The 12,030-nt window shown below is 43.3% G+C and overlaps 1 protein-coding gene across 1 annotated transcript; it reads right to left on the bottom strand.

The window, feature by feature from the left end:
- Positions 1-3,158: 3,158 nt before the first annotated feature.
- LOC310876855 (uncharacterized protein) lies at positions 3,159-12,030 on the bottom strand (the record flags this gene model as incomplete). Its single annotated transcript, XM_083790507.1, has 2 exons — positions 3,159-4,633; positions 10,617-12,030. The coding sequence occupies 2 exons, from the start codon at positions 12,028-12,030 to the stop codon at positions 3,159-3,161; spliced, it is 2,889 nt and encodes a 962-aa protein (XP_083646633.1).

The following is a 12,030-nucleotide window of genomic DNA, read 5'->3' as shown; positions in this document are numbered from 1 at the left end:
TACACTGATTATCTGCTTGGTACATGCGTTGCCTGAGGAAGGTCCGGAGGGACCGAAACGTTGCCTTTATTAAAGAATTGACTCAAGTACCGAGCAGATAATCAGTATGCAGGCGTACTTTTTTCCTTATCATTGATGTCTACTACTGGCCTTATACGCACCTGTCCATACGCCTTATCTCTAGGTGTGTGAAAGTTTGTTTCTACAGTATTGTACAAAATGACATCCTGCACACAATTCTACATTCGTTCAAACTGATAATGAGTCTGGGAGATAGGTGGGTTATTGTCTAATGATCATTACATCCTGAAAATATTTTTTTAAATAAGAAGAAGATGAAGAAATAAAGGTAGAATAGAGGAAGGGAGTGCTGCCGTGGTCCTTTGTTTGTTGAACTGAAGTGAAAAAAGCCTTTATTGTAAGTTTTAAGGCATGGCAAAGATCATTACACAAAAGGGAGGACCGAAACGCGTTGGATCCTCCTCTTTATTTTCAAGAAATAAAGGATCAAGATAAATGAAAACATGGCACTTTGGTGATCAAAAAAGGTTACAGACCCCTGATGTAACTCATAAGTTATCAGTTGTCATCCACCTTAGCTACGGCAGGGCTTTAGGGGAGAAATTAAACTGACTAGTCTTAGCTGACTAGTTCAATGAGTCCTACTTTAGTGTACTAGTAGTGTACACCTACTTTAGTGTGATAAACGTCCAACAGAGGCACTAATACTTTGCATTTCTTTATATAGATATGATCTGTAAAATTGCATCACATATTTATAGGCAACACTCTCTGTAGTTTGGTATCATGGGAAATAATACAATTATGTTTATAAATGCATTATACATTTGGATTCCACCACTGTAGACTGAAGATCATTGGGCATTGTTGATGATAATTGGGTGGAATAAACTTTCCAAAAAAACAAAACGTGAAATCACCCTGAGCCTATTTGTGTATCTATTCCAAAGCTTTGATGTAAGACTTTGGATTGCATGCACAGAAACACTCAAAGCAGGAATGTTCCTCTTCAAATAATTAGAATGTACGTCTAGATAATGTTATGATCTTAAATCCCCACTTCTTACTAAGTACTGCACTTTTTTCTTTTTTTAACTTTACTGCAGTATGCGATGCCGATGCAACACATTTTGAGCTTGTACATACAGTATGCTATTTTCATGAGAGTTTTTGACATTTTATACATTTGAAAACATTCTGATACTTTTGTACTTTTACTCAAGTATTGTTTTTTATTCCAAACATAGGAAGTGAGCCCAGTGTCCATGACATCAGAGACAATGGGCTCACTGCTAAAATCTAAAATATCTAAAACAACATATTACACACACAAAGACTGCCAGGAAAGTGTTCTAAATCTTCTAGAAGTCATTAACATATATTATGTTTGCAAAAAAGAATATGACATTTGGGACATGGGGAAAGAGTAGGTTTTGCACTCCGTCCGTGTGTGTGTGTGTGTGTGTGTGTGTGTGTGTGTGTGTGTGTGTGTGTGTGTGTGTGTGTGTGTGTGTGTGTGTGTGTGTGTGTGTGTGTGTGTGTGTGTGTGTGTGTGTGTGTGTGTGTGTGTGAGTCTGTGAGTGTGTGTGTGTGTGTGTCTGTCTGTCCATCCATCTGTCCGTCTGTTACCAGCTAATCTCCGGTACCGTTAACCCGGTCGGTGCCAAATGTTGCACGCACACTCCCTGGAGCCCAACGATGAACCTCTACCCCAAATGTTCCAGAACGGCCTGTTATAGCGCCACCAGGAGGCCGAATTTTGAACCCCTCCAGTTTCTGTCCATAAATCTAGCAAATCGTTACACACTATCTCTATAGTCATGTGTTCAAGGCGGATCTGTCCGATATTTCAGATTCCATCCTAATTGGCTAACATTGGCTTTCAAAGTTTGCAGGATTGGCCCGTTTTGAACAAAAAGCCTCAAATCCTGAACACACAGCGTGATTTACTTACGTGACATCTTTCACAGACTTTCCTACTAGGCTGAGGAATATATCCCACCATTTTCACATTGGCCTGTTATAGCGCCACCAACAGGTGGATTTTTGCAAAACACATTTTTGGAACAAAATGCCTCAAATCATTCAATTGCCATCCAAGGCGTAAGAAGAAATGGCACCCTTTTCAAATTGGCCTATTATAGCGCCACCAGGAGGCCACAGCCTGACCTGCCCTGGTGGAGACCTGTGCCTAGAGGGGCACTTTTATCTAGTTGTAACTGCAGCCTATGCTCAACTCAGATTCCTATGCAACTCTCTGGTATAAACGATTCTCTGACTGGTGTTATTTCCATAGTGTAACATAATTCCAGTCAAAGTTTGGTTTCTATTTTATTTTAAAATGTATGACCTTTTCTTGTGATCACATTAACATTATGACTGTGCCACATGTACAATAATTATGGAACAAGAAGTCAAACAAATTGAAACAACGATGGAGGTCAAACTTTGACATGAGTCATGTTATTTATGTGGCCAGATTCAATGTAATAATCTGTATTTGAAAATACTGTAAACATGAATGAATATGTACTTATTATGGATTATAAAATGGAAATAAGTGCTGAAGCTTTTTTTTAATATCCTATTGACAAATATAGGCTCATGCATTTGCAACTTTTTAGATTTTATTTTTCAATTAAATCAATCAATTTATCAGAATCAGCTTTATTGTCACAATCACAGGTTTACATGTCTAAAACAGTGGGTGAATTTATTTTTGTGCAAGCTCCCTCCTTAATTATTGTTATTTAGTCAATCAATCAATCAAATTCAAACCTGAATTTTAAATGATTAAACTACAAAATAAAAGCATGTTATCAATAATCACATCAAACATGTCACCGTGATACCAAATAAAATGATTCAAGCCTGAACATGCCTGATATATGACAAACTACATATTTGATCAACACAAATAAATCCATATCTAATCATATCACGATAACAGTTTAATTACAAAGTGATTAAATATATCTGTCCGTCCGTCAATTCAAAACTGAATGATACATTCATTAAACAGTTAATTCACAAGATGATAATTACTAACGGAATACTGCCATAAACCTGATCAACGGGATCAACATTAAGATCCCCATATCAGAACAAAATCAATATATAATGCAATGCATTGGACACTAGTGGTTTTCCAGAGTGACACAGATCTTCCCCGGCAACACCTTCACAGACATACCCTCGTAATGATCAAAATTAAGTATGTACGGAAACAGTGTATCGGTGAAGGTGTGTGTGAAGGTGTGTAGGTGTGTGTCGGTATCGGGATCAGAGAAGGACAGCTGTCCTCTGTCCCAGTCCAGCTGGACTCTGATCCTTCTGGGTCTCTGCTTCACTGGGAGGACAATGACAGCAGTGTCAGAAGACAACACTCTGTGTTGACCTGCGTACAAGTCAATATTCCAGTATTCACCCCCTTTTTCTCCGTTCCTCTCAAATGACTCCGTTAACACGCCCAGTGCCCAGTTTGTGTTGTCTCCGACCTCGATGTCCCAGCTGTGAGACCCCGAGTTAAAGCCCTCGGAACCCAAGACCAGGCTGAAATAGCCAAACCTCTCCACGTTGTCGGGAAGCTCTGTCAGGCTCTCTGCGTGTTTCAAATATCTCACGCCGGTCAGATCATCAGACAGGCTGTATTCCTTAGGGGCGGTGTTGGGGTCCAGGATCACGGGGGTGTAGGAGACAATGTCCTTCATCTTGTCCCAGACTCTGAAGGCCAGGTTGCCCAGGTGTTTGGCCTCGTCTATCAGTGCTCCTGAGAGTGGCGGTGGGTCCTGCAGGGTGAGCTGGACTCTTTCCATCGTGGTCTTGTAATTCTGCAGGAACGAGACGTGGTCATCGGCTCTCAGCTGGTCCTCGGTGGCTCGGATTGCGTCTGAGAGGGTCGCCATGTCTCTGATCAGCTCCTCGATCCTCTCCTGTATCTCCAGACTCTTATGTGCCTCTTCAACCCTCAGAATGGAAATCCTGATCTCCTCTTCCTCTTGTAGGAAATAATGCAGGTTGTTAAATTGTTCCTTAATTTGCATCTCTGTGTTGTGGGCCTGAACCTTGACGTGGTTTTCTGTTTCATCATAATTCGTTTTAACTTGATCAAAGAAATCCAGTTTCTCCCTTAGAGTGTTCAGTAATTCCTGGACTTTCTCTTTGCGACGCCCCGATGCTTCGTCTACGGGTGAGAACTTGTGTCCGGCATGTTTTTCGGAATCCCGACACACGAGACACGCCAGCTGTTCATCGTCCAGACAGAAGAGCCTAAGCTTCTCTCCGTGTTCGGCACAGAGGACCTCTGAGCTCACCGACGACTCACTCTGGCGTTTCTCCGCCAAGAAGTTCTCACAGAGGTTCTTCAACACCAGGTTTGTAGGAGGATGGTCACTGGAGGATGTTCTTTGACAAACAGGACATTCCATTGTTGGTCTTCCTCTCCACCATCGCTGCAGACAGCCTTTGCAGAAGCTGTGGCTGCACGGCAGCAGAATGGGTTGTATATAGATGTCACGGCACACCGGGCAGGTGAGCTCCTCTTCCAGACGAGCCAGACTTGAAGCCATGTTGTCTGCAGTCACACCTTTCTGATGTGGAATGTTCCCTGAGACTGGAAGACAATTCAACAATGATTAACATTATGAGCAGTAGTAGTAAGGCTACTTCTTCTAGCTATACAGGACTCCACATGCCCTGCCAATACTATTGTGCTTTTACTCAAGTACATTTTGAAATCCGCACTTTAACTTAATTGTAACAAAGTATTTCTATATTGCAGTATAGAGCGTTGCAGTCCCGCCCCCTCATAGACTTTTCAGAAAGTATTTTTTTAAAGACGTTTACACCACGGACAAAGCCAACTCTTGTCGTGATAAATCATGACAATAAACACAATGTTTTGGGTCAAACAAATAATTAGAAAGTAGAAAGAAACGGCAGGTTACAACAAATTAGTTGTTGTTTTTCTTCTTTGTAATTATTTGTTTGGTCCAAAATATTGTCCTTGTTGTCATGATTTCTCACGACTCGAGTTGGCTTCGTATGACGCTTAAAAGGTATTTAAATAAATACTTTTTGAAATGTCTATGGGAAAAATGCATTGGGATTCATTTCCTGGGCCTGGCGTCGTCATGAAAGGGGGCGGGACTGCGATGCTTTATAGAGGATATGCGTGTGACATCATCATCAAACCCGGAAGTTATCCAGGAACGCCTACTGAGTGGTAAAAAACTACTTTCTGGCCTGGACAGCCCATTCATCCGAAGAGAAAAGTTGTATTTGATTGCATTAAACGACGATAAACGACATTCACAAATTTTGCCACTCGGCATTCACTTCATGCATGTGCATACCCTCTTATTAATACTTTTACTTAAGTAAAAAATACAAGTAATTTTTCCACCACCGCTTTTATACTGTCGTTTAATCACATTCACCAAAAACGTCAAAGTCTTCCGGGTATAGTACCCCTCGAGCGTTGATTTTTAAATCAGGCAATCTCTACAAACATGTACAGTAATCATGTCCACACTGAATGGACATGTTGAAGATTGCTGGCCTGCTACAGACCCCTCCATCCATATTAAAGTTTAGCACAAATTATGTATCTAGTACAGGGGTGGGCAACTGGCGGCCCGGGGGCCACATGTGGTCCCCACCGTCACTTAATGTGGCCCTCAGGTTAATGTCAGAATACTGATATAATATTGGTAATGCAACAATACAACATGCAAACATGACCCGCTTTAATTACTTCAGTCTAAATTAGTAGCTCAATGCTCAACACAAGTATAATTAAAGGCATTTGAAATTACATACAAATGTTAATTTTCAGGATTCCAATTCAAAAGTACCAAAATAAATCTAGATTTCAATTTGAATATAGCAAAAAAATAGCCGATCTACAAGCTCAAAACGCGTCGCAGCGCGATGCATTTTGACCTTGTAGATCGGCTATTTTTGCGACGACAGTAATATATGGCCCTATAGCGAGTGAGTGTGGAAATATAGTGGCCCTCCCCTGATCTAGTAGGTATAAGACTGTACTCCTCCATAAGACTGTACTCCTCCTGTACATCTAACTTCATGCTGGCAAAAAAAACACTAAAAGAAACACCAAAATGAAACTGCAAGATTCATTCTTGAGTATTCAAACGTACCTGCTGGAACGGAATAACTTGAATCTTCCTTCTTAAATGGAATCTGTTACAAAATCACAAGAGTGCAGAACCAGACGTGATGAGAGCGATCCCTAGAGAAACAGCTTTCTTCCAGCATGTGAGATGATCAACCATCTTGCTACAAACTATTTATACACACCACAGAAAGGGGAGGAGTTAGAGCTGTGAGTGACATGACACGACAATAGCCTCTCGTTGTGAAAAGCACACTGATTGAATCATTAGCAGTCATTTGACAAGGTGGCCATGATCAAAGGTCAAAGGTCCTTTTCTAATTAATCACTCAATATACGGTTCTTCATAAAACTTGATTAAATCAGTCTGTTGGTAAAACTGATAGACAAGATATCAGGATGCAGAAATAGCAATGTCTTATGTTATATTGAATCATTCTTTCATATGTTTAATTGTGTCACTCTGCATTCTCAAGTAATTATAAAGGATTAAGTGGTCTTTACAAATGTTTTAGTAGTACACAAGTTAAAATAATAAAGTACACATTGAAACTTGTATTTTAGTATTCACAGCGCCGGTAACAGTATTAGTATTTGTACTGGCGGACAGTGCTACTGACTGTGATAGTAGAGTCACTCACAACAACTAGCAATACTAGTATTTAGAGGTACTATAGTTGAAGCAGTAGCTTTAGTAAATGTAATACTAACAAAGGTTAGCTTTAGTAAACTAGCTTTAGTAAACTAGGTTTATTATAGGCTACTAAACAGGAGGAGGACTATTATTTGCAGTTGATGCAGTTGCATTTATTTTATTTGTAGTAGTAGTAGTAGTAGTAGTAGTACAGTGGTGGTAGTAGAATATTTAATAGTAGTCGTTCTGCTGTTTAGTAAAGTAGGCTATATGTGTTCTTACCTCATATTGTAGCAGCTAACTAGACATGTCTGTCTGTCTGTCTGTCTGTCTGTCTGTCTGTCTGTCTAAAAAGGTCAAAATAGCCTACAGTATGTGATTTTTGGGCGATAAACTACTATTACCTCAAGAACGTGTAGATGTGTGTAATATCACTTATATGCTTATATTATATCATTGACCAGTTCAAACACTTTTAAACCCATGTGTCAGTTAACTGTGTTTTCATAGTTACTGTACTTCATGGCTTTGTAGGGCCGTGTACACATATAGCTTTTATATTTTATATTCAGTATTCTATTTCACTCTTGAGTTTTATCTTCCCCTTTTGTTCTCACTTCTGACGATCCTGACACTACATGGCTACATTTCCCTCTCGAGATCAATTAAGTCTTATAATGAAGATAAAGACTGATCTTGAAAAGCAGAATACAAATATAGCCTGTCGTATCACCACGCTCGGCAGAGTAATACGAACATGTCGCGCTCACACACACGTGCACACGCATGCGCACGCACGCACACACGTGCACACACATGCGCACACACACACGTGCGCACACATGCACACACACACACACACAAACACACAAACACACACACACACACGGCACACGCACGTGTGAGTTAAATTATGTTTTTATGTGGCCACACCCACCATTTCCCACCAAGTATGCCTGGTTTTCACCTTAGCACCACCCGAACGTAAGCCTCGCCAACTGTTGTTGTATGATAATGATCCAGGGCTCAGGGTTATGATGTCACTAAAGTGGTGTTATTGCGATTGGGCCTTTTGACTCAAAGGCTTTCAGCTTTCAGGAAGAAAACAAAAAAATAGACAGGGAAGACATATTTGAATATAATTCTCACCACACCTGGGGGTCTATTAGTAATGTTAAATCCATAGACACAGTAGATAGTGGATGGAGCCTGCACACCACAGGTACAAGAAAGACGTTCTTTATTGAACATTCTCTGACGTTTCGATCTATTTGATCTTCATCAGGTCATGTGAACATACACAAATGTTTGTACTTTTAAAATAAGGGAGTGCCCCCATTGTCCAATCAAAACACCACATTTTGGCGCCCCTCCCGCCAGTGCAGGTGTGACGCGTCAACCCTGAGTGAGTGGGTGGGGACCCAGACATATTGCTATAAATATAATCTGTTCAGAAGTTTTAGTGCACTGAATAAAGCATTTTAAAAACATATTATTAAAACATTAAAACATACATGTATATAACTATACTCATTTCACCGATACATCAAAACAAGATCTCACAAGTCCTATCTACTAGGTCTGTGCAGGGCTTTTACATTTCCAATGTTTTTCTTTTTGTTGTATTGTTGTAGGGTAAACTCTGGCAACTAAACTGAAAAAATGACAGATACTGATGTACAGTAAGATAGTAGCCTATACTATGGAGACAAGAATTGATAAAGAACAATCAAGATAACATACAAGGAAACTACGGAAAGAAACCAAAAATATATATATACATGATACACACCAAATGGTATACATGCAACAACAACATATGCACCAGGTTGGATTTATTCAACGCAGGAGGCCACCTTTTAAAGCTTACACACCCTCCACCAACCTAGTCCCCATGTATGGGGGACAAGGGGAGAGCAACGGACTTGAACTCATGCTTCCTTCATGCCTGAGTGTCCAAGTTGCTCCTTTACACCTGACAGGGGGGAGTTTCCCTGGTTGAACCATATTTTTTAACTTCTTTTAAATTAAAAATGGAGAAGCAGAGCTTCACTTAAACCAAAAAAAATTCTACAGAAAGTGTCTAATTTAATCTTCCTGGTTTAAAGCCCCTCAGCATCATGGTTTGAAGATTATGAATGTAGTAACTTTCTCTTCTTAATAAAAGGATATCAATGTTACCTCCCCTTCTTGGAGTTTTAACATGTTCTATACCAATGTATCTCAGGGAGGAGATACAATGTTGTGCTTCAGCAAAGTGTAAGGCCACTGGACTGCGTTGATCCCTGGTGCGTATGTTGCACCGGTGTTCAGCAATCCTGGTTTTGAGAGCTACATATGCGAGACCACAGGGATACATTAGATACATTGTTTTGATTACAGGTATGAACCCTCAATTATTATTATTTTCTTCCCTGTGTGAGAATGGTTATAGGTGGTGCACTTAGTAGTGAAATTGCACTGTGTGCAGGCCCCACATCTATAGTTCCCATCTGGGACATCTAAAAAAAGTACCTTTTCTTAGGGGAGGTAGATCTGATTTTACCAATACATTTCTCAAAGTTTGTATACCACCCTATCCATAGACACATGCATAACAGAAATCACGGCACTCCATCTTTAAGCAGGCCGGCCCCCCATTTCCAGCATGTCCACCGTGACACCCGTAATAAATACATAAATCAGAGATACAATATCAATACATGAACCCAAGATGACCAAGATGGAGCAGGAAGTCCAACAAACTGACAGATAGGATGTCAAACCACGGCAACAGAAGTCTTGTGATGTTTGTGACCTTATTTAATCTCATAATTAATCTCATATAACTATGTGTCAATCATCTAATGTGATCCTGGGCTCTACACACCCTCCGCCAACCTGGGGAGAGCAACGGACTTAACTCATGCTTCCTTCATGCTTGAGTGTCCAAGTTGCTCCTTTACACCTGACAGGGGGGAGTTTGCCTGGTTGGACGTAGCGCGTGGAAGGAACACGTTATTCCAACCAGTTCCTTTCCCCTCCATCAGGCGCCCCGCCCCGGCTGGCCAGGGGGAGGCAGTTTAGAGACCAGGTTTACTGCATGTTTTTGTTAGGGTACCTACCCTAGGGGACACGGGGAGAACATGCGCGCACATTTTTTGACCAAAATTTTACAAAATCAATGGCCAATGAAGGTCCCCAGGAGCTTTTTTCAGGCCTCCATGCCCAGTACAGAGCGGTCCAATTTCCCCCAAAGGGCCCCTGAGAGCCAAGGGCCCCTGGGTCACGGCCCCATTGGCCCAATGGCTAATTTGGCCCTGGCTCCAGACCGGTTCACACGGCAACTTTGGAACACAATCCTCCGAGATTGGAAAGCCTGGTGAGGCGAGGTTAACAGATGATACATTAAAGCATGATTTATTTTAACACCAATTCAGGTTAAATGTGACCAGATTTGACTGAGAGCCTGCCATCATGCAAACTCCAGCTCGTGCAACCTCCTCCAGAGGAGAAAATAATACAAACTGATTTGTATTATATTTATTCATGACGAAATTTCAAAAGAAAAATGGCAGTCCCTCAGTCAAAATGTGTCACAAATTATGTTATGATAATACAAAGTTAATTTGAAACGTTATAAATATTAATCATGTCACATGCACCCGTGTGGCGCAGTGCCAAAGTCCCTGCACTGCAACACCACGGAGGTTGTGGGTTGTGGCCTTGTCGATGTGCCATTTTCACTAGTTTGCGCCCTGGGGAGACATCAAATTAGTTGGGTTTTTTGGGTCACTCACGAGCGAAAAAACGTTTGGAAACCCACTGCGCTATAGACATTCTAACTGTCGTTTTGCACGGAGGCACAGATCTTCCCAGGCAACACCTTCAGAGACTCGCCACCACCGCCACGGCCGCAATACACGTACGGAAACAGTCTCTCGACGAAGGTGTGCGCGAAGGTGTGCAGCAGGTGCGCGTCAGGTGAGTCGGGATCGGAGAAGGACAGAATTCCTCTGTCCCAGTCCAGCTGGACTCTAATCCTCCGGGGTATCCGGCGCACCGAGAGATCGGCGCTGGTCCCCGACGCTGAGGAGAACGCTCGGTATTTCCCATCGCTGAAATACAGCATGCAGTATCCTCTCCCTGCGTTTCCCTTCCTCTGAAAGGACTCCGCCAGCACGCCCAGCGACCAGTGCCGGTTGTGTCCGACCTCCACGTCCCAGCTGTGAGTCCCGGACGTGAAACCCTCGGAGCCCAGGACCCTCGCGTAGGCGTCGAACCTCTCCACGTTGTCGGGAAGCTGCCGCGTGTCCCCGTCGTATCTCACGGCCGTCAGGTCATCGGAGAGGATGAGTCCCGGCCACGCGGTGTTGGGGTCCAGGATGACGGGAGTGTAGGAGACTACGTCCTTCATCTCGTCCCAGACTCTGAAGGCCAGGTTGCCCAGGTGTTTGGCCTCGTCTATCAGCGCTCCCGAGAGCAGCGGTGGGTCCTGCAGGGTGAGCCGGACTCTTTCCATCGTGGTCTTATAGCTCTGTAGGAACGAGACGTGGTCGTCGGCCGCCAGCTGGCCCTCAGCGGCTCGGATCGTGTCGGCGAGGCACGCCGCGTCCTGATTCAGCTCCTGAATCTTCTTCTTTAACTCCTGACTCTTCCGCGACTCTTCCTCATGCAGAGCCGCGATCCTAGCCTCCTCTCGCTCTCGTAGGAACCGACAAAGTCTCTCAAACTCTCCCCGGATGTGCGTCTCCGCGTTCCGGGCCTGGACCGCAATGTGACGTCCCGCCCGGTCGCAATTGGCTTTCGCATCGTCGAAGGCCGCCAGCTTCTCCTTCAAAGGCCGCAGCGATTCCTGGACGCTCCGTTTGCAGCGCCCCAACACTTCGTAGTCCGCGTGTTCGTCTGAACGGCGGCAATCGGGACACAGCGGCTGTTCGTCGTCCAGGCAGAAGAACAAGAGGTTCTCCCCGTGTGCGGAGCAGCGGAGGTCGCTGGACAGCGACACCAGGTTCTGGTAGGGGTTCTCCTGCAAGAAGTGCTCGCACAGGTTCTTCACCACCAGGTTGGTGGTCGGTTGGTCTCGGGAGGACCTTTTGCTGCAAACGGGACACTCCATCGTCGGTTTGGACTTCCACCATCTCTCCAGGCAGGCTTTGCAGAAGCTGTGGCTGCACGACAACAGGACGGGATGTCTGAATATGTCGTGGCACACAGGGCAGGTGAGCTCCTCTTCCTGACAAGTCAGAGGGGAAGCCAT

Source organism: Protomyctophum parallelum (genome assembly GCF_964188405.1).
Source record: "Protomyctophum parallelum genome assembly, chromosome: 19".
Taxonomy (NCBI): domain Eukaryota; kingdom Metazoa; phylum Chordata; class Actinopteri; order Myctophiformes; family Myctophidae; genus Protomyctophum; species Protomyctophum parallelum.
This window is presented reverse-complemented; position numbering and strand designations above follow the sequence as displayed.